This window comes from Semicossyphus pulcher, unplaced genomic scaffold (assembly GCF_022749685.1).
Source record: "Semicossyphus pulcher isolate SPU_LCO1_2020_fin unplaced genomic scaffold, fSemPul1.0.p SCAF_12, whole genome shotgun sequence".
NCBI classification, from domain to species: domain Eukaryota; kingdom Metazoa; phylum Chordata; class Actinopteri; order Labriformes; family Labridae; genus Semicossyphus; species Semicossyphus pulcher.
In genome coordinates, this window is record NW_027211626.1 from 1429474 (window position 1) to 1454737 (window position 25264).

The 25264-nt window shown below is 47.8% G+C and overlaps 2 protein-coding genes across 3 annotated transcripts in view; one reads left to right on the forward strand and one right to left on the reverse strand.

Moving 5' to 3' along the window:
• slx4ip (SLX4 interacting protein) overlaps positions 1-2452 on the forward strand; it is a 35044-nt gene extending 32592 nt beyond the window's left edge. The window contains exons 6-7 of the mRNA XM_069659245.1: positions 611-717; positions 813-2452. Of these exons, the coding sequence (XP_069515346.1) occupies positions 611-717; positions 813-1593 (888 nt within the window). The 3' untranslated portion in view covers positions 1594-2452. The remainder of the gene's footprint in view (positions 1-610; positions 718-812) is intronic.
• Positions 2453-3122: 670 nt separating this feature from the next.
• The window catches only part of jag1b (jagged canonical Notch ligand 1b), a 28814-nt gene continuing 6672 nt past the window's right edge, over positions 3123-25264 (reverse strand). For both annotated transcript variants that reach the window (XM_069658263.1, XM_069658264.1), the window contains 24 exons: positions 24129-24180; positions 21400-21657; positions 20871-20931; positions 18052-18182; positions 17836-17955; positions 16229-16342; positions 16027-16140; positions 15830-15943; positions 15340-15386; positions 14714-14887; positions 14168-14318; positions 13191-13355; positions 12692-12805; positions 12435-12548; positions 12143-12256; positions 11625-11741; positions 10907-10934; positions 10409-10494; positions 9725-9838; positions 8956-9065; positions 7516-7755; positions 6168-6299; positions 5777-5918; positions 3123-4985 (listed from right to left, as the gene is read on the reverse strand). In XM_069658263.1, coding sequence (XP_069514364.1) covers positions 4510-4985; positions 5777-5918; positions 6168-6299; positions 7516-7755; positions 8956-9065; positions 9725-9838; positions 10409-10494; positions 10907-10934; positions 11625-11741; positions 12143-12256; positions 12435-12548; positions 12692-12805; positions 13191-13355; positions 14168-14318; positions 14714-14887; positions 15340-15386; positions 15830-15943; positions 16027-16140; positions 16229-16342; positions 17836-17955; positions 18052-18182; positions 20871-20931; positions 21400-21657; positions 24129-24180 — 3288 coding nt within the window. In that variant the 3' untranslated portion in view covers positions 3123-4509. The remainder of the gene's footprint in view (positions 4986-5776; positions 5919-6167; positions 6300-7515; positions 7756-8955; positions 9066-9724; positions 9839-10408; positions 10495-10906; positions 10935-11624; positions 11742-12142; positions 12257-12434; positions 12549-12691; positions 12806-13190; positions 13356-14167; positions 14319-14713; positions 14888-15339; positions 15387-15829; positions 15944-16026; positions 16141-16228; positions 16343-17835; positions 17956-18051; positions 18183-20870; positions 20932-21399; positions 21658-24128; positions 24181-25264) is intronic.

Sequence of the window (25264 nt, forward strand, 5' to 3'; positions counted from 1 at the left end):
TTTCAGATGCTTTTCTCCCTATTTTTGCATTTTCACATTCATATTCCGCAGCTGTATTTTTCCTCTGCCGTGCTCCATCATCTCACTAATGATCCTCCTTTAATCGCCGTTTTAACTTGTCAACATGGTTTCACCATTTAGTAATTCTGCCTCAGGCTGCAAGCTTCACTCCAAACCTCAGACAGCGGAGACTGAAGCACACGTCACACTGTGACAAGCCGGTGATTATTTTCTAAAGCCTTTGAGGTGGTTGCTTTTGACAGTATTGAGTGGGGGACTAATTCTTTGTGCCAGCTGGGGAGTAAGGTTAGTTAAGTGTCTGTAAAGGAATCATAGAAAACTTCTTTTTGTTATGGATCATAGATCAGATAACGAGCGACACTGTTATATAACACAACTTGTAACACAGGAGGGTCAGAAGAGGATAAAATGATATAAACCTTATCTGTGTATCATATTTGATTATTTAGTCTTTTAATTTAATTCATCATATTATCATTTTTACACTAATCCAGTGTATGTTTTTTTTATCTAACACGGGCCAAACCTTTCGAGCGGATGCCAGGAATAATACTTTTTTGTTTACACCGATTCTGTTTGTCCTCTCTAGACCGAGCCGAGCGAACAAAGCAGATCGGAATATTTTTCCAGAGTGGGAGAAACCCAAGAGCCTTTAAACAGCCCCGCAAAAACAAAGAAGACTGTGCTTCAAAAGATGTAAGTATGATCTAACACAGAACTTTCCAACCTCGCCAGTCAGAGAGGACACTCAAGTATCTGTTGATTTCCGCTTCTCCTTTTAACTTTTTCAGGGCCAAACAAGCTAGTGTCCATCGAGAGCTCTATGGTTCCAGTACGGGGGAGCAGCTGATTGAACAAAGAGCCTGTCCCAAAAACCAAAGATGGGAAGTCGGAGCTGGAGAGTCAGAATTAAGCCCAAAAGAGACTTTGTCCAGCTCTGACAGGAAGGCGGCAGACCACGAGGAGCCTTTCCCCAGAGCCTTAAATGAAGCCGTTGCTCAGAATGTGACTACTCGAAAGCAGGGCCCGACCCAGCAGCAGACTGAGAGAAGTCTTCCAGACAGCATCAGCCCACGTGGGACCTCTGAAGGTTCCTGCCAACATGAAATCAGTCAAGAGACAAGCAAGAGCAAGAGGTGCAAGCCGAGTGATGCAGGGGAAGACCCGCACCCACAGAGGGCCAAGAGGACGTGCCTTGGAAGACCTCCAGCCACGACGCAAGCCCACTCCAGCGAGGGCTCCACACAAACATCCAAGTGTGACCTTCTTCCTCTGCAGCCCCTTCCTCCAGCCGAGGCCGAGGCAGAGTCCAAGGCTTTCCCAGTCTCAGAGTGCAACAAAACCACACTGGAAGTAGAGCTGCTTACTCCAGGGAAACGGGCCCAGAGGCTCCCCCTCACAAGCAATAACACGGCACAGACAAACCAAAACAGGCTGGCCGCAAGTCTGAGGGGCCTATCTGTCAAGCCTGCATCCTCAGGCTCCTCTATTAGTTCCAGATCCACACTCGCAGAGGAGGGGAGTGAAAATGTGCCCAGAACCTCTAGATTACGACGACAGAAGAGGTCCTGAGGGGGGAGAGACGCGCTACAGTAAAGACGCCTGACGCCACAGAGATAGAGATGATATTGTGTCAGGCTACATGTTTACCCCATACAGTCTCCTCGGATGACATGCATCTGTACATGTGTCACATCTTACTGTTCTTTTCACATGTGCAGTACATGCAGCGCTCCCACAAACACACACACATCAAACGCTGAACACATTAAGGCAATTGATACGTGAACGTTTGAGTTACGCTTGTCAAATACTTGAAACAGACTTTGCCTCCACCCATAAGTAGTGGTGGTCAAGACAGGCTCGCAAATGAAAGTCAAAAACCTTTAATTGGAGTTTAGATTTGGTTTTGTGTCAGAGATTGGGGATTTCAGACAGGCAGGAGCCGTGCAGTACGTCATGGCTCAGTCTGAAACACTGGCTCCTATGTGTCTGAAAACTGTCCACTCTCCCCACTGAAGCTCGGCTGTGATTGATTGCTCTTTCCAGAAATGTTTCATCACCCCGCTCTCAGAAATGTACTTTTGTTGTTAGATTTCATTCATATACAATTTGTTTTATGCTCAGCCGCTAAGCACCTGAAATGTATCTTTAAATTTGAGGGTATTATACAGCTTTTTTATTGAACTTTACCACACGTGTGTGGGTGTGTTGTGGTTTTAGTTTGGAGTAGAAGGACGTCTACAGTATCACAGGTTGAAATGTTGCTGCTGTCATCGCCAGCACTCGACAGAGCTGCTCATTTCTCTGTAGCGGACTTTCCCCAAGAAGAGCAAGGAGCAACTCGGGGGCAAAAGTCACTCATACCCCCTTCCTACATCACGCTTTTTATTTTTACTGGAAAGACTTTTTGTGATGTAAATAAAGTTGTTTTTCCGAGGCCAAAATAAAACCTCTCAATCTTTGAAAATATGCTGACAATTTTGGTGACTCAGCTAGCATGAAATAGCTTGTGCATCTCTGCAGATTGTTCTCCTGACACACCGTCTGGATTGGCTAATGCTCATGGCAATTTGACAGTGAAATTCCCTCCAACTAATAAACCAATGCTTCTGCTCCCATTCTGGAAATCTCTGTAACCTGAGATGAGCAGCAGAAGCTAATTCTGTTCTTGTTGATACACAGACAACATTGTGGATTAGTCACCCACCCATGTGTTTAAGGTCGTTTTCAGGAGGTGTTGATAATCTTCTTCTTGGCTTTCATCCTTTTAAACGAGCAGAACATCTTCAAATCAGTTAAACGCTCCACGGACGCTTCTCAGGCTGCTCGTTTAAAGGGTTTTGTTTAAGCCAAACAACAAGAGCATCGTCGTCTGGCGATCATGAGGAGCCAAGGTATTTTGGTCTCCAGGATCGACTTAATACGACTTGCTACAACGTAATTAGCCGTAAACACATTTGGACAGAGACCTTGCTCAATGAGGTCTATGAAGAGTCTCCAGCAGCGGTTCCCACGCCAGCTGCATGAGAAACTCCTCATCTGCTCTGACATGTTTGGCTTGATGCATCACAGACAGACTCTTCACTCCCTCTCCAGAACAAAGACAACTTTAATTCTCTTTTCATACAAAATATTTAATAAATATGACTTTCAAAAATATATTGCCAGATCAACACATAATTCTCAAGTTCATAACACAAAGTCAAAAATAGGACAAAATGTTGCCATGATCTCAAAGGGTTAACAGATGAGATAAAACATGTTTGTCTTTAAGAGCCTCATTTTTTAAAAAGAAACAAATGTGCACAGAAACAAAGCAGACTCTCGGTGAAGGCAGTGTATTCCATCTGACTCTACAGTGTTCCCATCGCCCCCCCTTCTCTTCAAGTACTCACGCTCTAAGCTTATGATATTACGCTGACTCAAGCAGATGGGAATTCTGGCGTGTCCTGTTGACGCGACTCGCCTTGCATGTTGGCGGGTCGCGACAGCCTTTGAAATGTGTCAATGGGTTAAACTGGAGCTGCTGAAGGATTTTTGTTCCCTTAAGTATTAATCCATTAGTGGCAAGCAATATGTCTGCCACCATGTCCCTCCCTCGCAGCAGCCGTGGTATTTTGTTGTCCTAACCTCACTTGTCTTCAATCAAGGTCCTGGCAACAAGTAATGAAATGTCAAATGTGTGGAAGGAAAAAAAAAGTTTTTCTTTCAGGCAAAACGTGCCCGACCTTTGTCTTTGAAACTCTTTGAAATTTGGCTTTGAAGAAATTAAGTAATGAAAGAAATGGTGGCTTCCACAGCTATCAAAACCTTCAAACTAGACAGAACATATAAATAAAAAGGAATGATATCTTAAGGCTCTTGATTATTAAGTTAATAAATCAAATATACACAATGATTAATAAAAAAATGTACATATCTACATGTTCTAAATCGACACATAAATTCTTCATATTGGCAGCAACTGCTGACATTGACCCCTCCCCTCCCCCTCCCCAGCCCCCCCAAAAATAAAAATAAATAATAAAGTTGATCTTTTTTTCTCATTTGACAGTTGCTGAAGTCTAAAGCTGAAAAGGCACTTTCTCCAAACGGAACTAGAAAAGAATTCAAACACAAACTAAGAATAATTAGCTCTAGTGTCGAACACGTCGGGTCGTTTTAGTCATTGTACAACAATTACACCAGGAGCCCCTTCCATGTGTCCACTAAATTTAAAATGAAATGCAGAGGAGGACATGTTGAAACTACTTCTACAGTGAAATGTTTACCAGTGCCTTGTGTTTCCAGCCAACCAAAGCAACCGTCACTGCCAGTGTAAGCCAGCTTGTCAAAACTTAAATTAACACGGGGAATATCTGAAAATACTGTGGGGTCACGACTGACATGACAGTTTACTAACTACACATGCCACAGTTCCCCCGTTCCACCCACCACCGGGGTGTGAAGGCATTAGGCTTGGTTGCACAGCAACACAGCTGTCTGCTATACAATGTAGTCCATCCTGTTTATGCTGTTTGCTGTCTCCAAGTCTCTGTTGTCCTGTTTATTAGTCCAATTAGGGTTTTTGGATGTGGAGTTGGGGTTGGAGATCGGCGTCTTCTCGTCCCTCTCCACCAGTGTGTATGCTGGCTGTTTGGCAAAGCGGCCCTTCTGTAAGTGCCTCTCCTTGTCGTCCTCATCCCCCTCAGGATGATTTGTCCTTATTTTGGCAATGATGGAGTTCTTGTTCTCGTAGTCTTTGATGGCCACCGACAGGCCCGCATGCTTCTCTATAGGGTTCTTGATCTGGTTCAGCTGCTCCCGCACGTTATTGGTCGTGTTGTCCTCGGAGCCGGTGACCGTCGTCCCGTTGTGGTTGCTCTGTTTCCGCCGCCGGCGCATGCACCACAGTAAGATGGTGACCAGCACGAGGACCCAGATGACGATAAAGATGGAGCTGAGGAGGGGCACCAGGTAGTCTGAAAGGAAGACGGTCAAAAGGAGAGGCGACAAATGTAAGAATGAAAGCTCTTAACTTCGACGCTAAACATCCTCTGAAGGTAGACAATCGCTGTTGACGTTGTGTTTATTCATGATTGGTTTGAACAACAGATATTAAGCCTTAAGCCTGCCAAATTCACACCAAATATCAGGACATACATGAAAATATTTCACGTTTGGATGGAAACTACTTTTAAAACTTTATATGTTTACCATCATGTACCTAAGACCATTGTGCATTTGGGTCTCCTGCAGCTTAAGGTTAAACAACACCCACAATATTTGATTCTTTTGCTACATCCAGCCTGCTAAATCATTAGCATGCCTTTGCCAGTGCAACATGACCTCTGAGCCCTGAACAGAGGAGGAGGCTGCTTCTATTTGGCCGTGGCGGCGGTCTGCTGTCACTGTGTTGATGAATGGTGGACACATGTGGGAGTCTTACTCGTCACAGTCCAGCCAGTCACAGAGCGAGCCAATCTAAAGCCACGCAGCCAACAGCTCTGCTCTTTCCATCCGAATCCTGGATACATTCCGTGTAAGCTGCATGCGATGGCAGACCTGGGCGGCCGAGTTACGTGGGAGGGTTGGGGATTATTTTTCATACATGCACATTTCTCCCTGTTGCTCGCCATTGCTGCCATATTCAGGGCTTGACTGCATCTCATCTGATCTTTGCACAAAGAAAGTCCTCCCTCCCTTTTCTACACATGCAAGTGTGTGCAAGTCTGAGAAACTTCACAGAGCAGAGTTTGGAGGCGGTTCATACCAGTTTTGCTGGGGCTTGGCACGCGCACCTCTGCGATGGCGGTGATGATGGTGTTGTTACCGTTGCGTTTGCTAACCAGGTCGATTATCCTGTCTGTGATGTCTTTGATAGGGCTCCGGTCCAAGCTATGGTCCTCAGTCGACTAGAGGTGCCAAGAACAAAGTGAGGTTGGAAATCTGTTGGTTTAAGTTCAATCTTTTCTGCCATTATCATGTTTACTCGCTGTCAACTGATGACAGAAAACAACCAAACCTAAATCCACCTCATATCCTATTAGAGTAAGCCTTAAGAATGTGTGCTGCAGGCTATAAATCACAGAGGGTTTTTCTGAATACGCATCAACAGAGGCAGACATACATATGGCAGACTGGGAAGGAGAGGAGGTACTCACGATGCAGACGTGGATCTCGTTGCTGGCGGAGAATGAGGGGTCACAGGTTATGGACACAGAATGCTCCAAGGAGAAATTCTTCACTACGTACAAGCGCCTCAGCTGCTTACACACGCCCTCCACCGTCAAGCTCTGGACGAGGAAGACGAGATGAAGCAAATGTTAATGCACATGGAAAAATGGAGGGCAATCAAGAAGAGAAAGGAAAAGCTGGGCCTGCGTTTTGGCAGAAGGGTTAACATGCTATCTGGTTGGGATCCACCTCATTTAGATTAAAGACCACAGCCTCATACGCCTGTCACTATCTGCTGTCGTGCTTGTTAGGGAGCTGGCGGGAGACGATCCTCTGTGGTGACAGAGTCGCCAGAGGTCCTGTTTAGCTCAAATCCATAAGATCCTGAAATCAATCTTGTAGTGCGGCGGGGTAAGAGGGGACTGGCATGAGGAGTGGTGAATGACTGATTCTCTTGGAGTCAGACAGAGAGAGAAGAACAAACCACATTCTTCTTCCTGAAACACTTTTAACCCTTTAAACTTTGCACTACAAATGACTCTGCCGATGCACAGATGAGCTTATTTGATGTCGTTTCTTGGAGCACATTCAAATGCTTCAATCATTTGAGTCTGTGGGTGGTTACGCAAGTCAAAAAATTTTTTTACGACTGATGTATTGGAGCTGTGATTTTGTGTCTTTAATTAGCAAAACCTGATCAAAACACATCGATCCAAAACAAGTGTAAGTTTAAAACGTTAAAGAAAACACATCTTTAAGTTCTGAAGTGTAAAGACGCTTACATAACGTCCTTTTCAGCGCCTACGTTGGTGTTTTTGGCTTACTGTGATGTCATTTCCTGAGTACATTCAAATGCTTTATGTCCCTTAAATCTGTACAACCTAAAAGTTATTGCAAATTCTGCTCGAGCTCTTACGGTTTGTACTTTAGATCATTTTCAACAGGATCTTGCAAACAGTGATCAGCAGCAGCCGGATCGCTGCCGGCTCCTGCAGCTTTTTGTTTGACAGCATTTGTAACGTGATGACATCATCAACAAACACGTGTAAAACAGAATCAGAGCTTTCTGTTGCAAAAAGAGTCAAGTTTGTTTTACTTGTTCATTTTTAAGCACCTCATAATGATGTCATCAATGAATGACAACATGATGATGAGAAAATCAGACGTCTAAGCCTTTACCTGTACCAAGAGTGAAGCCTTTAGCTATCATAGATCTTATTTAGGATCAGCTTTAACACACTGATGTGAAACAAAGTCAGTTTTCAAAGGTTTGAGTTGTGCAGAAAACTTGTTGGATTGTCAAGCCCTTTAAAGTGTTCCCCGGAGGTGACTCACCGGAGGCATGGTCTCCTTGTTGAAGGTGAAGGTGATGTTGGCGCAGCTGTTGTCCTGGAAACTGGAGCTGGGGTGGCATTTGGTGGGAGGCAGAGGAGGGTTGGAGCGCCAGCACTCTCCTAAGCCGAGGCAGGGCTTCATGAAGCAGTGGCCCTCCCTGATGGGCAGGCAGCTCTGACCAGAAGGACACCCGCTCCGACCTTTGACCCCCAGGTGGCACGATGTAGGGCCACACCACATCTGGAGAGAAAACGTGTTGAATTAATGTAACGAACAAAAACGCACAGAAATGAAGCTGCTGACATTCGTTACAGAAGTTCATGTCCACCTCAGGATGAACCGTCATAACTTTCCAACAATACGTTAGCAAATATTAGCATGTTAACACATCAACAAGCATGTGAGCACATTAGCAATTAGCCTCAACAGCCATCATTCCCATGTTTAACATCATCAGCTGCTAGCGTAGCTGTAGGCTCTTCGTCTTCTCTAGAAATGAAAGAATTGGGCCCACATGGTATTAAAAAGATATCATTAGTAATGGCAGTAAATGTGTGGATCGTTTTCCCTGGAACATAAATCATACTGACTCTTAGTAACCTCCAGAACAGGTCCATCTCAGTGTGACGCATGCTTAAAGTAATACCTGCAAAACCAACATGCTAAAATGCTAAACTAGGATGTTGAAGATGCTAAACATCAACATGTTAAAAACAATCTGATCAGAAAATGACACATTAAATGTTTGGAGAGTTTTTTGGTACCGCCTGAAACGTGTCGATAAAACTAAAACAGCAGAGACTCGATACTCAGCACTGAAACAGGTCCGTAAACACATCAGACACATTAAATCAGAGGCACCAGCTTTTCCCCAGCGGCTCTCAAAAGATTAATTTCTCTCCATTACATGTCGAGGAATCTGCTTCTGTAATCAGCACGAAACACACAAGCTACTGTTAGCAAAGTGCAGTTAAACCCACGTATAATTGTGTTCCCAGATCAGACTGGATTTAACCTGCTGGCCTGGTAGATCAGTTTCACCCCACGGAGCAGAATGAGAGAGGAGCTATTGAACGAGAATGATAATGATAGCTCCACTTCTGCTGTATATCAGCTAATCTTCACCCAGTGGGGGACTCTGCGCTGGCATCCGACACCTTTCCTAACAGTGCCTTTGTGTTTCTTTTCAAAACAAACTGCATCATCTCCGCAAAGAATCCGACACTCCCAAAGCAGCTCCACCCCGACACCGAGTGCTCCCGACCTGAGATCTCTGCAGATAGTCACAACCTTTCAGTCCGTCACTATTATTGCATGTTTGTTCTTCTCCTATTAGTCAACAGTGACTTCATGAGCCTCACAGCTGTGCCTCATAAAATGTTTTGCACTTTTAAATCACTTCTGTATTCAGTGCACTAGCAGAGCTGTTTAAAGACGTACCTTCGTGCACACAACTTTCCCGTTGGTGCAGTGGCAGGTGTTGCAGTCTTCCTCCCATTTGAGTCCATCAGGGGTGACGTGTCCGTTAACTGAGCAGGGTTTTCTTGTCACTGCGTTAAATGAAACAACAGTATTAGAAATATATCATAATAGTAATGACTTTTAATAAATATAATAAAGTGCTTCAGATGCATAAAAGACAACAAAGCATTGGACAACATGCATAAATAAGAGACCGCTTCAGTTGACCGTGCATTTATTGCAGCGGCAATGTCTAAGTGGATGTTGGAGTTGTTTTTGTAAAGCAGACAGACTGAAGTGAATCAGTCAATAAAACAGAAGATAAAAGCGTTGGATCTATAAATTAAAAGGTGTGTTTATGAGGAGTCATTTTAAATGGTCGAGCTCGTCGGATCTCCTCCTGCAGGGCATTTACAGAAACAGGATTTAACTCTCGGCACAGTTACCTTCCGTTTCGGCGGTTTGGAACTCAGGCAGCGCGTTAGGGAGATATCACCGGCAGATCAGAGATAAAGGCAGGTGCCAAACCAGACAGGGCCTTAAACTGATTCTAAAAGGGTCGCCAGTTTGAAGCTGAACTAGGTGTGACATGGTCCCATTTTTGGACCTGGGCTTCAGCATTCTGTCAAAGCTCGAGGCAATGGAGAGACTTTTGGGGCAGACGTGTACAGAGAGTTGCAATCGTCTAAACCTGATGAGATAACATCAGAGGAGGTGTCTTTGATTTTAATGTAGTAAAGTCTCGTACCTTCTTGACAGAGGGGTCCGGTCCTGTCCGGCGGACACAGGCAGCGATACCCGTTGATCTCGTCCACACAGGTGGAGCCAAAGGCGCAGGGAGAGGACTGGCACTCGTTAATATCTGTCACAGACGAGAGCGAGCGTAAGAAACGGCTCCATTTGGAATAAAGAGCTCAGCCAGACAGCACACAAATATTAGGTTAAGCAGTCAGCACACAAGCATGATTCCCCGAGGTCATGTGTCATTTGAACAGTACATACACATACACAGCAGTTAATAAAAACAAGCAAACATGCTTTAAATCAGCCGGGGACGCTTTGCCCCCATGCAGCTTTATTAAAGGCAGCATCATTAGCAGGTATGCAGGAGCTAAAGGCTGGACTTAGCAGAACAAAGGGTTTGCAATGGGAAAGAATGTGGCCATCTGAAAGCCTTTAAGAGGGAAAACAATCTGTGTAATCAGTGTCAGAGAGCACGGCTGATTAGCTGTTGGCTTGCTAAGCCGGTTTCCCCCGGGGACAGCAGCCGGGCCCGGCGGAGTGACACCGAAATGGCTCGGCCTGGCCCGCGGCCCAACGCGCAGATAATTGGCCGGCTAGACCTTCCATTTTGGGGGACTGTGACTGTCCCGCGGCCTGTACCTGCTCTAACAGGGATCAGGGAGGAGTGGGAGGCAGGGTTAATACTCACTGATCCGACAGTCTGGACCAGCGAAGCCTGCGGCGCACTCGCAGCGGTACCAGTTATCTCCGTCCACGCAGGTCCCGCTGTTGTAGCTGCAGAGAGAAAAAACACTTCAGTCTGAACCTCCGGGCTTGTTCTACAGAACCATCTATCATGTTCCTCTCTATCAAACCATTTCAGGCTGCAACTTTCTCACCAGTCAACATATAATAACAGTTTATTGAAGGCAATTAAGGCAATCAGACTTGTTCTCTTTATTGGACAAGTGTGCATGTGTTTGGGAGTGTAGCTGCAGTGGTGTGTGGTTGAATAAGAGTCGCGCCTGGGAGTTCACAAAAGAGGGTTAGCTGATTGCGTCCCAGGAATGACAGGGAGGGGTGTATGCCTGCCGGGTTCTCAGCAGAGAGAGACTCCGTGAGAGCCTGCAGGTGAGAAACTCTGATACAGGAGGAGCAGCCTGTTTACATCTGTTCAGTCTACAGGAAATGTTTGGCTTCCACTTACCATGGGTGGGGACTGCAGTCGTTGGTATCTGAAAGAGAGAAAATAGAGAAAGGGAGGGAGAGAGAGAGACAGAAAGAAGTGAGTGTGTTGTTTTTTCTCTCTCATGTATGAGTGTTCAGTGCACATGACGGCAGAGAGCACGTCTGGGCTTGCGTGTGCAGAGGCGTGTTGGGCCGGTCTGGCCCGGACGCCACGCTGCCTGATTACTCTGCCTTATTAAGAAAACACTGCAAACAATCGAGGCGACTCTCACCCTCAAATATGAAATCCAGCTCGCCCCCACCTACGCCTACACACCCACGTTCCCACCCCGGCTGCTTCTCCCTCCCGTACTAAAGTGGGGGAATTTATGTTTTGGAGTATATACGTGTAGAGGGAAATAGAGGAGAGCTGTAGAACAAGCCGACATGTCACTGTTTGGACAGGAATGCAACGACGAGAGGGGAGAGACGGGTGTGGAGGGGGGAGAAACATCTGTCTCCACTTTCCTGAGCCCCTCTCTCCCTCCTCCTTCTCCTCTCATGGCCGGCAGCAGCCAGCGAGAGAGGAGGGAGATTAAACAAAAAAAAGGAGGTACAAAGAAGAAGAGATGGGGGGGGTGGGATTTAATCAGATGCAGGTTCACCTTTGCACTTGGTAGCAGGAGGTTTATCATCATTTAATAGCTATAACTGTCCCCCTTTATCCCATCCTCTGTTCCCCTTTAAGGAGCACTTACTCTGGGTGCACGTGGTACCCTCCCAGCCTTCCTTACAGACGCAGGTGAACGACTCCCCCGGTCCCAGGCAGGTACCTCCGTTCTCACACGGGTTTGGAAGACAGCTTGAGTTTTTGGCTAAAAGAGAGAGAGAGAAGTTTAAAGAGGATTATGAGTGAAATCAGGGCTCATAAAACTTAAACATTCACAGGAGGCCGCTGTTGGTTTGGCCTTTTTCTTTAGGGTTTCCTTTTCTCTGAGGGAATCTGCATTCCTCCACTTTGAAGTGCATTGTCAGTGCAATCAGGGATTTTAAGCGGATATCTGTCAGCACTCACAGGAGAGGGAGGAATGGGCAGGCGGAGGGATGGGGAGGGAGGGAGCGCTGACAGAGTGAGGGGATAAAATCTGTTTGTGGACCTCTCAGATCTGACAGATCTGATTAATATCCCAGACAAGCCGGAGCTCTCCCACAGAGACATTCTGTGTGTGTGTAAATATCCAACATTGGACCAAACTGCCGCGGCCGTGTGACTCACCTATGTTACACGTCGTACCCTCCCACCCCGGGGAACACTTGCACTGGAAGGTGTCGCCCTCATCGTGGCAGGTGCCTCCGTTGTTGCATGTGGCTCCATCGCACTGACTCTCGCCTGGAGGGAGCGTTTAAAATCTTAGGGAGTTGCTTAAGCTGCGTACTCAACACAAGTGTGAATAAACACACGCATACTGTATAGAAGATTGGGTAATTATATACAGCCATAAGCACATACCATGAGCCTGCACAGACAGAATACACAGGCGTGGAAAAAACAAAAATAGGGCTCTTACGGGAGTGGCACGTCTTCCCCTTCCAGCCATTCTTGCACTCGCAGAAGAAATCAGTCACCAGGTCTCGACACGTCCCTCCATTATGACAGGGGCTGGTACTGCAGTCATCGATGTCTGGTGGAGACAGCGGACAGGAGGGAGATTTATGCGTGCCACATCAAACGCCTCATCAAACAGTTTATTATGTTGGAGCATGTATCGAGGAGTCATAAGAGGGAGGGGTGTGACGTTCAGAGGTCACAAGCAGGTGTACTCACTGATCTCGCAGTGGTCGCCCTCCCAGCCGCCGCCGCAGATGCACTTGTACACGCTGACCTTGTCGATGCAGGTGCCTCCGTTGTGGCACGGGTTGCTCTCGCAGTCGTTGATGTCTGAAATTTTAAAATAAAGACTTAGAGGAAGAAAAACAGGGTTTTTTTTTCTTAAAGGAAGCGAAAATACCAACATTCTTTAATTGAGCTTTATTTATTCATCTGTTTCATTATTTATCTGATTATTATTTTAGTCTGCCCTTAAATGGAGCTTTAGGTTTATATTTACTTATTGATCAGTTCTATTTAGCCTTTATTTTAACTTGTAGTCTGTGTTTATTTCTCGTCCATATATTTATGTATTTTACTCCGTTTAACGTCTCGGTGTATCAGCAGGTTCGTTCTTTCTTTGTGGGGAAGTGACTGATGTAAAAGCTCTGTGCATGGCATTAACTTGTTTGAAAAGCGCTGTACAAATAAAGTTTGATTGATTGATTGCTCTTACTCTCGTGGCAGTAGGTCCCTCTGAAGCCCTCCTGGCACTCGCAGCTGAACTGGCCCCCCGCCTGGCTCCGGCAGCGCCCGTGAGGTCCACACACGTTCGAGGAAATGTAGCGCTCTCCGCCCGGCGTGCTGTTGGACGCGACGGCAACCGTGCAGCTGTCAATCACTGCGAAGAGGAGGAGGAGGAGGAGGAGGCAGTCAGATGAAGCCCAAACAAGTCGCTCAAAAAGGAATATGACCGCCGACAGGTGACAGAAGAAAGAACGAGCGGAAAAGAGGAATAAGTCCTACAAGTTCAAAGGTTTTTAAACGTAATAAGTTGGTTTGAACTCCCCTCTCCTGAGAGGAAAACTGTTTCATATAAAAATGGACAGATCAACAGAAGAAACAGCGATAAGCTTTCATGCTTTCATAAGCAATTCAGAGCGATCTTTCTCACTCTGTGCTGAAATCCCCTCTTTCCCCCTGTCTGATCAGGTTAGCAGAGAGGGGTGAATTCGCTCCCTTGTAATCACTTAATTCTTGCCAAGAGAGAGAGAATCTCACCGTCTGGTATCTGACTCTGTGGTTGGTCCACTCACTCAATTACACACACACACACACACACACACACACACACAGAAAAATGTGCACGTTCATTGAGGGGGAAAAAGAAGAGGTAGCCCACCAAGTCATTACCGAGAACACACACAGAGCTATCAGCCCGCTGCCAGATTCTCAAGGAGCTCAGAGGAGGCCGAACCAGTGGAAAAGCTTTGCAGAGGAGACGGAGGGGGGGCATCCATCACTTAAATAAACCTGCTCACCTTGGCCAAGTGCACGAAACTAAAGAACAGGTATTGCCCTCATGGGAAAAATGAGGGCAAAGTGTTCAGGCCTGGCCTTATTCAGCGTTTTCCTGCAGCACGCTATGCAGATCACTTTACAGGAGAAAGACAGAGAGTGAAAGTGTGTGGTTGATGCAGGCAGGAGACGTACCTTTACACGTGGTGGTGCGACAGTGGTCTTTGAGGTGAGAGCAGTTCTTGCCCTCGTAGTCCTCGGAGCAGGCGCAGTAGTAGTCGGTGGCCATGTTGTAGCAGTGCGCTCCGTTCTGACACGGGTTGGGCGAGCAGTAATCGATATCCAGCTAGGGCAGAAAGGTATTGAATAGAGAGCTGTGAACCTGATAGCTGACATAGTTTCTGCTACACTAAACAGAGCAAAACCCACAGCATCCTCCCTGCAGGCCGTGCCAGGAAACAACACACGCACAGCGCTCAGACGAAGGGGAAAAACAAGGCAGAGACATGGGAGCCGTCCTCTGAGTCTGGGCTTCAGCGCTGAGGAATGTATCCCGCTGTAGCCAGGAGCAGCTTCAACAAAGCACTCCCTTTTAAAAAGAGGACTGTGGAACAACAGCCATTTAGGAGGGTGGGGCAGGGAAACTTTACAACAAACCCAAAGACACAGTCATGGCAGAAAGGGGGCTAGCAGGGAGGATGCATGTACGTGTTGGGGACACGGGTGGGAGTCGTGTCTCACCTGGCAGAGGTTTCCTGAGAAGCCGGCGAGACAGAGGCACTGGAAGCCGTTCACTTCGTCCTGACAGCGCCCGCCGTTCAGGCACGGTGAGATCGCACACTCGTCTATGTCCCTCTCGCAGTGCTCGCCGGCGAAGCCAGGGGGGCACACGCAGCGATAGCCGTTTACCAAGTCCTGAGGGACAGAAACCAGGGTTAAACTCTGCCACACGTTAGATGAAGTGCTTTGGTCCAAACAAAAACTGTCAAACCAGAGAACAGAGCGAGGCTGAGGGGGGGGCGGGGGGGCTGCGACAAGTTCAGAGGAACATTATCACAGCTCCACAATTATTTCGACACATTTTCCTGGCACGAGCTCAACACAATAATGTTTATTGTAATTCAATCTTGTGTGGTCAAGAAGCGTTCAGCCCCTCCCTCAGAAACCCCTCTGAACCCACTCCCCTCAGATTTGATTTCAGGGAGGAATTCCACAACAATTGCAGTCGGTTTGGGGAAAACAGCTATTTATATAACCGCTGTAAATGTCTGGGCTCCGACATAAAGACAACAAAACCAACAAACAAGCTGGCAAACAAACGCAGCGATACCAGATAAAGCTGGAGGGGTTTTATACCCAACACGTACCTTGCAGGTTCCCCCGTTCTGGCACTGGTCCTTGCAGTCGTTTATATCTGCACAGGAAAACAAATGTGAGGATTAATTCTGAACAGCTTGACTAAATAGGCCGTCTTTGAAAACAAGTCTGTGCTTTATGTTTCCCATGCTAGGGGCCTTTAAAAACATTGTCAGAGCGAGAGAGCGGCCCTGCAAGAGTTGGATAACGTGGCGGCAGAATCAGTGCAACACGGAGTATTGAGCAATCCCGTCTGCTGCCAAGTGAAACTAGTCCTGGGATTGTTTTGAGCCACCTCTAATCACCACAGCCTTGGCCACACACAGGCCTAATAATGATACAGCAGATTTACACCGCAGGGAAAAGCTGCACTCTCATTATTTCCTTCACGTTACAGCTCTGATTCAGCCTGAGCACAGTGAACACAAGACAGAAATAAAAGCAGGCAGGAGCTGGACATGTGTCCCGTCCCACAGCTGCAGCTGACAGCCTTCAACTCACTGGTGTCGCAGTTCTGCCCAGTCCAACCAGGAACACACTCGCAGAAGTATCCACCAATCAGGTTGCGGCATGAGTTGGCATTGACACAGGGCTTGCTCTCACACTCGTTGGCATCTAGGGAGGGAGAGAAGGGGTTAGTGTTATTTGCATGTGCAGCTGACAGACGTGAAGTGGTGGAGGGAGGAAGAGAGGCTCACCGATCAGACACGTCTTCCCCGACCACTGCGAGGGGCAGAGACACTTGTAGCCGTTGACCTGATCCTGGCAGGTTCCTCTGTGGTTGCAGGGGTTCGGAGAGCAGTCGTCCACATCTGAGCAGAAGGAGTCAACTCTGGTTATACAAACTGATGTTTTCTATGACGGTTCGAATGTTAGAGGGGTGCAGAAGTGCATTCTTACTGATGGTGCAGGAGGGGCCGCTCCAGCCCGGCGCACACGTACATTCGTAGCCCTGACTGGTCTCTGAACAGGACCCTCCGTTAGAGCAGGGGTTGGACAGGCAGGCGTGTTCGGCTGGAACGGGAAAGAAGACTTATGAAATGGGAAACATCCACACACACGCAAACAAACTGGGCCCACAAGCAACCAACTGATATTCCACGGCAACCAATATTTCACCGTCACGTTGGCAAATATTTCAAATGTAAATCAGATGCAAAAAAGCTTTCCAGCCTCCGACTCTCCCTCCTCTAACCATGACCTCTGCAGCAGAACACACCCAGGGGTCGACTCCTTTCCTCACCCATCTCCTACCACCCCCTCCTCCCCAGCCCTGAAAGCCCGCTGAAATCCCCCCCCCCCTCTATCTCACTCTCATTACCCGCCCTGCAGACCACACCACCAGGAAATCATCTTTCATGCTAAGTTGACCTGACCAACGCACCGTGACTTCCCTCTGACTCCCCGCCATTCTTCTTCTGAGAGGCGGCAGAAGATGAGAGAGAGGCGGGAGGGCGAGCGGGAGGGGAGGGGGGAGCCTCTCTGCCCCACAGTTTCTCCTTTATGGACGAGTTAAGGATGAGTGGGTCCCAAATGAATCAAAAATGAATGATTCACTCGGGGAATAACTCGGCGGTTGGAGGTGATCAATGGACGGCTCTCGGTATGCGGGGTGGAGGGGGGAGGATGCAGCGCTGCACCCCGAGGCCCCCCGTGTTACAATAGTCTGACGTGTCCGCCGGTCTGAGGACCTCCTGTTACGAAGGGCACGGTTTCCTGACATCTCTGCAGTTAAGCTGTCAGCACCCCGCGAGGCTCAGATTTAATGAGGAAAAACCATCATCTCATGGTAAGTGTTCGCAGCAGCTGAACCTTTGCACCGCACCCGTCTGTCTGGAGAGGCCGAGGAGCGGAGGGATGAGCGGCCCCCGAAGATCAAACCGGCGGATTACCTGACTGTGGGGCCGCTCACACTGAAGTGGAAACAGATTATTGCCGAGTTACCACCTCCTCTGATTACAAACTCGAGGCACCTCTGACCTTTTGTCTGAAAGCTCAGCAAACCCAGAACCCGCCTACTTATTCAGACTACAAGTCCTGCAAGAGACCCAACATATATCACTCTCACATTAATTTCACCCTCCAAATGTGCGCAAGTTATCTTATAGATCAAAATAAGAAGAAGAAACTTAAAAGGAAAAAGATTTAGCCAGAGGAGTATAAAGCCTTCAGTTGCTTGCAGAGAGCGAGCAAACTATGGACATCTCATGAGCGACGCTGCAGAGCTGCAGAGGGGACGACATTGGGTTCCTGATGTTCCCGATTGAATACAAATGTGCAAAACTTAGCAGGAATAGAACCAGGGGGAGGACATGCTGAAGAACTGAAACTGTCACTCACAGGAATCAGTGTTAAAGAGGAAGTCCTGCTTTTCAACAAAGCTACGGGACTTTGAAGGGACGGATTAAACAAAAAAACAGCAGACAACAAGAATGCCTTCAGCAAAATCTGAAAAACAAAGCTAAAAAGATCTCAAAGTGATCTCTCAGAAGGTCCCTGACGCTCACCTCTCTCACAGTTGGCTCCAGAGTAGCCCTCAGCGCAGGTACACTGGTACTTGTCAGGTCCTGTGTTGATGCATGTCCCTCCGTTCAGGCATGGCTGGTGAGTGCCACAGTAGTTCAGATCTGTGAAAGGAGCCATTCACACAGCTTTAGTTTGTTTTGACACAACACATGCCGCTCCTGCAGCAACTGCCACTGAAATAAGAGAAGAGAATTAACCTTTATCGCAAAGATGGCCGCCCCAGTTGGTGTCGCACAGGCACTGCCAGGGCTCTACACAGGTGCCATGTACACAGCCGGGGTGGGGGATGCACTTGTCACAGTACTGGCCCTGCCAGCCATACAGACACCTGCAAGACACACAGAGAGCCATGCTGTCAGCCACAGGAGTGAAAACACAAACACACACACACACTCACACACACTCACTCTCACACACACACACACAGAACACATGCAGAACATTCAGGTAAATCACAGCAGTTCAAATAATCCCCGTGGTATCTGAAAGTTCTAATATCTTAATCTGCTGTTTATTCCAAATTCCTTCACAAGCAGCACGGCGATAATCTGAACTTAATGAACGGCACATTAGCATATACAGCATGGAGCTGCACAAATGAAACAAAGAGGCAGTCTTCAGGCCCACACAACTGGGCTGCGTCTTAAAAGACCGCAAATGAATCTTAAGCAGCAGGGTGTTTATGCAACAGCCTCTAAACAATACTTGGCGACCAGGGAACAGAGGAGCATTTAGCATTTTACCAAACAGAAAAAACAAAACACTAAATTACAGTTCCAATGGGACCTTTAGCACTGCTAACATTAGCATGCGGCCAGACGCTCCCTTTAACAACACTGTGCCTGTGGCTTGGCATGGCTGCACAGAGGATTGTTCAGCCCTCCTCTGGGCTGGAACTCTGCTGCTCATCCTGGTTCCCATGAGTCAGGAGTAAGGCTCGTGCCCCGGGGCCGAGGAGGGGAACGCAGCCTGCTGACCACTAAAATGTCCAGGTCCATAATTACACTGATAATGCTGCCCTTCTCCTCCTGGGCTCCATAATTAAGAAGGCAATCCAGCCTCACTGATAAGCCCGCTCTTTAAAAGGTGGCGAGGTGGCGGTACAGTCGCTGCTGTGGAGCCTAGCGACAGGAAACCGTGTCCCTCGGGGGGGGGAGCGGAGCGCTGATTAGCCCCGAGAAACGGACGGACTGTAAAAATAAACGCGGTGGTTAAGTAAACCTCGGCCTGTGATTAAAGAGGCTATTCTTAAAAGTGTGCTAATCCTCTCCATGAGAAGCGGAGCAGGATTCCCCAGCAGGATCTCTAATCATTCACAGTTATTACTCAGCCACATTACTGGGGAATGTGACATTACATTGTGCAGCACTGCGGATGCAGACACATTTTAACCCTCCACATGAAAACACAGAATCTGCTTGTTGTGGCCAATGGTTAATGCTCCTCAAACACAGACTTCTATGTGGCAAAGGTGCACGATTATTACTCTGTTATTAAAAAATTAAAGCTGGGGGTGTAATTAAGAGAAATTCCCACAGTGTCATTAGCTGTGGCTCTGCTGGAAGACAAGAAGTCTCCTCTACCCTCATGTTGCAATGTACTCCTGCTATTAAACACTGTGCCAACAAAGCCTCCAAGCAAGCTCTGCTACTGTATCAGTGAGCACTTTCCCATCATTGAGCTGCTGCAGAGTGCATCTAAAACAAGTTAAACCCAGAGCTTTAACTATGGCCACACCTGTCCTGTGACTAAAGCGATTCACTCTCTTGTTCACAAGCACTTACAAGAAACCTGATGATGTCAGAGGCCTGGGAACAACAACAGAGCCGAGAGAAAATGAACAAACCTGCTCGTCCCTTAAATTGATTTATGACTAAATCAGACAACTGAGAGAGCAGACGAGCGGTGGGAAGAGTCAGCGGGGACGGGAAACTATTACAGAAACTTTGTTACCGAGTTTTCAGGTGTTTGTACTTTGAGTATTTTACTGTCATTTTTTTCCTTTTACCTCTTACATTTTTACAATATCTGTACTTACTAAGATGAAACCTAAATAAAGTGGACAATGACACATAAAGAAGACGATTCTTTGGCGTTTCCATCGGTAACGACGGACGCAACATGATGAAAACGACGAGAGACAAGAGGGGGAACCTCGAGGAGGAGAGGCGTCTTGTGAATGTGATGTCTGTTAGCAGCATCCAACTGATTTCCACATTAGGGCAAAGTTAATGTTCCAGTGATTTCAGTTAAATAGTCTCCAAATATGAGGTTAGCTTCAGTTAGCTTAGCAGAAACAACTGTTAGAAATGTCCTTCAGAGGGACCCGTCTGACTTCATACTGTGAGGACATTTCACAGCCTGCGCTGCCCTGAAGCTGCAGGAAACGCGTTCAGTCGGAGTTTTGCTCACACAGGTATCTGTACTTCTACTTGGGTAAAGGATGTGTGTACTTTTGCCACCTCCGAGTCGGGCGGTGCAGGGCCTCCTCCAGGATGAGGAGGAGATGTGACTGTTAGTGCACACAATGCTCCGGCTCTGATATCCATCAGCACCGGGCTTTTCCTCTGGCTGTGTGCATAAACAGCATTAGGAAGCCATTAGCAACACAAACAGTACACTTTAAGGCTCATCCGAACCTTGCACACGATCTGGCCGATAACGCTCGCCTCATTAGAGGGAAACACATCAGCTACACTTCCAACATGGAGTCTTGGCCTCTGCGTTTCGCAGACTGAGATTTAGCACCAGCTCAGCCTGAGTCTCGCTCACGAGCCGGAGCACTGATAGCCTCTTGGCCAGAAAACCAGGCACGTACAGGGAAGGATCCACGCCATGACTGAACTGAGCTTGGACACAATCCCTACATATCTAAATGATCCACACCACATGCTTCTGGCAACAACCTCTGTAATAAAAACGGCACTTTAACAAACCATGTGTAACACTTTTCACTGTAAAAATGCTGCATTGATAACAGGCTAATAAATCACTCAGAGCAGCATCGCTCACTTACTTGCATCCTCCCGGCTCCTTACACGATCCATGCTCGGTGCTGCAGCCTTGTCGACAAATCGCTAGAAGAGGAAGAAGAAGCATCAGAGCCTGGTAACCAGATCCGAACGTTATTTAAGCAGTATAATATAATAAGTACCCTCTTTGACGTTACAGCCTGCGAGAACAAACACGGCTGTCGACAAACAGCCGAGCTCGCCCTGACATACAAATATTAAATACTAACTCGACTGCTGCCCGGCCTGATTTCCTGGGAATTAAAGTTTATTTCTGCTCATGCAGGCAATGAAAAGCTTTATTTGACTGGAAGAGGAAAAATGCTTTGAGAGTTCCCAAACAAATCATCCATTGATTGCACACCGAGCAGCAGACAGTGTATCAGCATGAATCACTGATTACAGTCTGGCTGCTCGTTTCTGAAGACTCATTCAGAGTCATGTAGACTAATCTGAGTGTCTGGAGCTGCTGCCTTCATCAGTGTTTCCACTGTGAAATGACCTCACACATAACGCAGGTACAACGGGGCTCACCTGTGTTGCAGTCAAGTCCGGACCAGCCTTCCAGACACGTCTTGTTTCCGTTGTAGTCACACGTGTAATGCCCGAAGAACTCGTCCCTGGGCCGACAGAACTTGTTGCAGCCGAAGCCGTAGTAGTGCTCGTCACAGCTGACCCGGATCTGGTACTCGAACTGGGCAACGGGGCCGTTGTGGGTCAGCTTCTGCCATTGCGGGCTGGGGTTGATCATGCCCGAGTGAGAGGCTTTCTCTATCAGCTTCCCATCTGCACCTAAAACATCACATTTGCAAAACTCTTGTTGAAATGTGTTTTTCCCTCGTCTAAAGTGGTGTTGATCACATGTCGGAGCCAGGAAGAGGACAGTGGAATGCAGCATCCTACATTACGCATTTGGGAGGTGCAATGTTCACCGCGATCGCACAGTGGGAACCCAAAAATGCCCCGAAAATTCTGACACAAATTGCAGAAGATCTCTTAGATAGCAGATTATATGTAATTAAAGCAACTATGTGTGCTGCAGAGGAAGAAAAGTACAAGGAGGAAATGCAGAAAAAAAGGAAAGGGCTGCCTGTAATGAGCACCCTGCACTGCTTTTTTTCTCACGCTCCCGCTCCAGCCCTGCCTGCTCGGTTTCTGATTCTCAGGTTTACAGCTCGAGGATATTACTGGGCTCACATGCTGCCCTCTGGATCTGCTCAGGCGAGGACAGAACCGCAGCCACCATAAATTACAGCGTGAGGACACCAATGCCACAGTCACTGCTGGGAAGACGGCCAGTGTGCCATCAGCACTTTTCTCACATACATTCTTGCGCTAACGGCAGTCAGAAAAAAGGTCTTGACTCGACTCTTTTTTCGCCCACTTACGAGTAACTATCTTTACTTCAGATGGGGAGCAAAGGGCCCGACTGTGTTGTGATTGTGCAACACATACAGAGACTTAAAAACACTCCAACGGCCTATTTTCTCTTTAAACATGAAGAGGTCACGGCTCTGTCAAACGGGCAAGGCCTGACCTGGGAGCCGAGGGCTGCGATGAGCGTCGCACGCAGAGCAAACACTGTTGAACTGAGCAAACCTGCTCCAGGCACCACGCCGCACACAAACCGCACATTAGCACCACACACGCAGCACTCACGACTCGATGTCTAAATGTTCCACCTGGGAGAGAATGAAAAAGATGTCACGGCTGTTATTTACCGCTCTGACGTGAGCAGAGGTGGCTGACCGCCGGGTGAATCGCTCCTCTGTGTAGTATGATGCAATGCAGGGGGGGACGGCCTGCTGTCTTTATTTACTGTGCTGTGGTGTATAAAGGGGGGTAAAGGGGGGGTGGTAGTGAAATCACAGTGCCCGGTAACATTTCACATCGGCCTGGAATCCAGAGCTCAGCTGTGTGGCATTTCTCTACCGACCGCTGGCCTGCAGCGTCAGGAGTAGCACCTTCTTACTACCTGCTGCCTGGCTCGGAGCTACACATAAATCAGACGAGCTTTATGAAGCTCAGAAAGGTCACGCTCGAGCACCAAACACAGCAAACACTTTTCAGCAGTAAAAAAGGGACTTCTGTTTCTATCTTCACGCAGATGGAAAACTGATCTGAAGAATAAACATGTTTGCAAATGAAAAAAAGCCACAAAAAGCTAAAATCAAGCTTTATTTCGGAATGAATCACTTTGCATTTAAATAGGAGTTCGCTTCACGTGCTCAGACTGTCCTATCAGGGCTGTGGACCAGCCTGGGGGAGCTCAGAGGGGCTTAACCAGCATTCACTGTGTACATTCAGGGGGCTTTTCACACCAATGCCCTAATAGCTCTCTGGGGAGCGGCAAATACAGCAGAAAAGACCGAAACCTTGTTGACCTCGAGCAGACCCACATAAACAAGCATGGGACACGGCCCTCCCTCAGCTGGAATCACCACGCTGTCGCCAATCCGACCGCCAACCAGCAGGAATCTGAGCACAGTTAACGGCAGAAACCAAACCTGGCAACCAGAATTTAGATTCAGCGTGTTACCACAGTGTTCTTCCCACATTCATGGGAAGAACGCCCACAGTGCTTCAATTAGGACGCTAGAGAGGCTCGCGCTGCACATGCTCAGAGCTCGGCCTGCAGCCCACCTGTGCCGGAGGTAACTGTGACGCCCCGCTCTGTGGCTGCGGGCTGGTCTCAGAGCGGGGACGACGGGCCGGATGAACTCTCTGTTTCACGCCTCAGTGACAGCGAGACGGTGTGACCCCGACCCCGGCTGGCAGCACCTGCCATCAGTCATCGGCCAAATCAAAACATTTTCATAGAGGCCCCCCCCACCCCGCGCTCCCCTCCTCTACCTCGCCGCACTTCCTCCTCTCTGTCTGCAGCCCCCCCCCCGCCGTCTGCCCTGTCCCCACTTCTTCTTCCCCCTCGCTTCCTCGTCCCTGCTCTCCCGCCTTACAGGCACCTGTCAACACACTTTCTTAACACACACAACACACAACACACACACACACAACACACACAACACACACAACACACACAACACACACAACACACACACACACACACAAACACACACACACACACACACACAGCGGACCATGTGGACGAGGGCAGGGAGTTCAGGAAGAATAAACTTCCTTTCCTGACCTTCAACACGACTCCTCCCAGAGGTTTCAGTGAGGGGGGGAGAGAGGGGGGAGGGGGGGGACGGAAAAGAGAGGGGAAGGCAAGATGGAGATGGCAGACAAGGACGAGCACTCACCACTGGTTTCGTTGTTGAAGCCCAAGGCTTCCACTATCAGCGTGTAGGACCTCTGCGGGAGACAAGACGAGAGATAAAAGGAGTGTTAGCCAAGAGCAGGATCATCGAGCAGTCACGGCATCATAAAGGCAAATTATAAAAATTACTATTTAATCATTAAGTGAAGGATGGTCTCTAAAACTTACTGTGCGTTGTATGATTTACCACCTTTTGTTAGATAGTAACATGCAAACTAACTCAGGAGACAATAAATACATCTTAAATAAACATCAGATGAATATATTCTCCTTTATTTCACATTTTTCTGTGCTTAAAGTCTCAAATCCACATCTGAGTTTTCCCACGGCCTCTCCACCTCTCATTGAGCAAGCTCACAACAAGGCCTGGTTACAGAAGCTGCTAACTGTTAACATACAACAATGGTCCTGTTGATCTGATTAGGAGGGGATAAGCTCGTTGTGGTGCGGAGGTCTCTGCGTCACGACGATTAGGATGACGGACACATGGGCCACACTGGTCCTGCAGGACACCCACCCAGCAGGGGGGTGTCTGATACAGAATAAAAGCAGCCTCATGCAGCAGCGCGGCACCTGGACGGACTCGAGATGTGAGCGGAACACGCTGACAAAGAAAAACTAGCACAGAAAAAACGGATCCTTGAAAATACGTCTTCATCTCGACCACTGCTCCCTTGTTCCCTTTAGAAAACTGTTTTTCCCAAATACAGTTTTTCCACATGTTTACAAAGTGGCGAGAATTCAGTGGAGGATTTCCAATGTTCTGAGAAAGCACAGTCAGTTCTGTTGTCGCAAAGTAGCCAACATGGGATTATCAGTGCTAATCTGTAAACATCCAGATCGACGGGCGACGAACGTGGTGAAAAATCTCGACTCAAGTGTTTCAGGAAGCTGGTTTTTAGGTCAAATCAAAACAAAAGAAGTTTATGTGACATATGTGAGGGCAAGAAGGCAGGAAGGAGGGAGAAACCGAGAGAGACTGGAGCCTGAGAGCTTTGCTCTGGAGGGCCTGTCTTGATTTCAGCGCTCCTGAAAACGCTTTGTCTGATTCAGGGTCGGTAGCGCTCACACCGATATCAGCTTACACGCTAACATTGCCCTGTGCTGCAGTCATGAGGG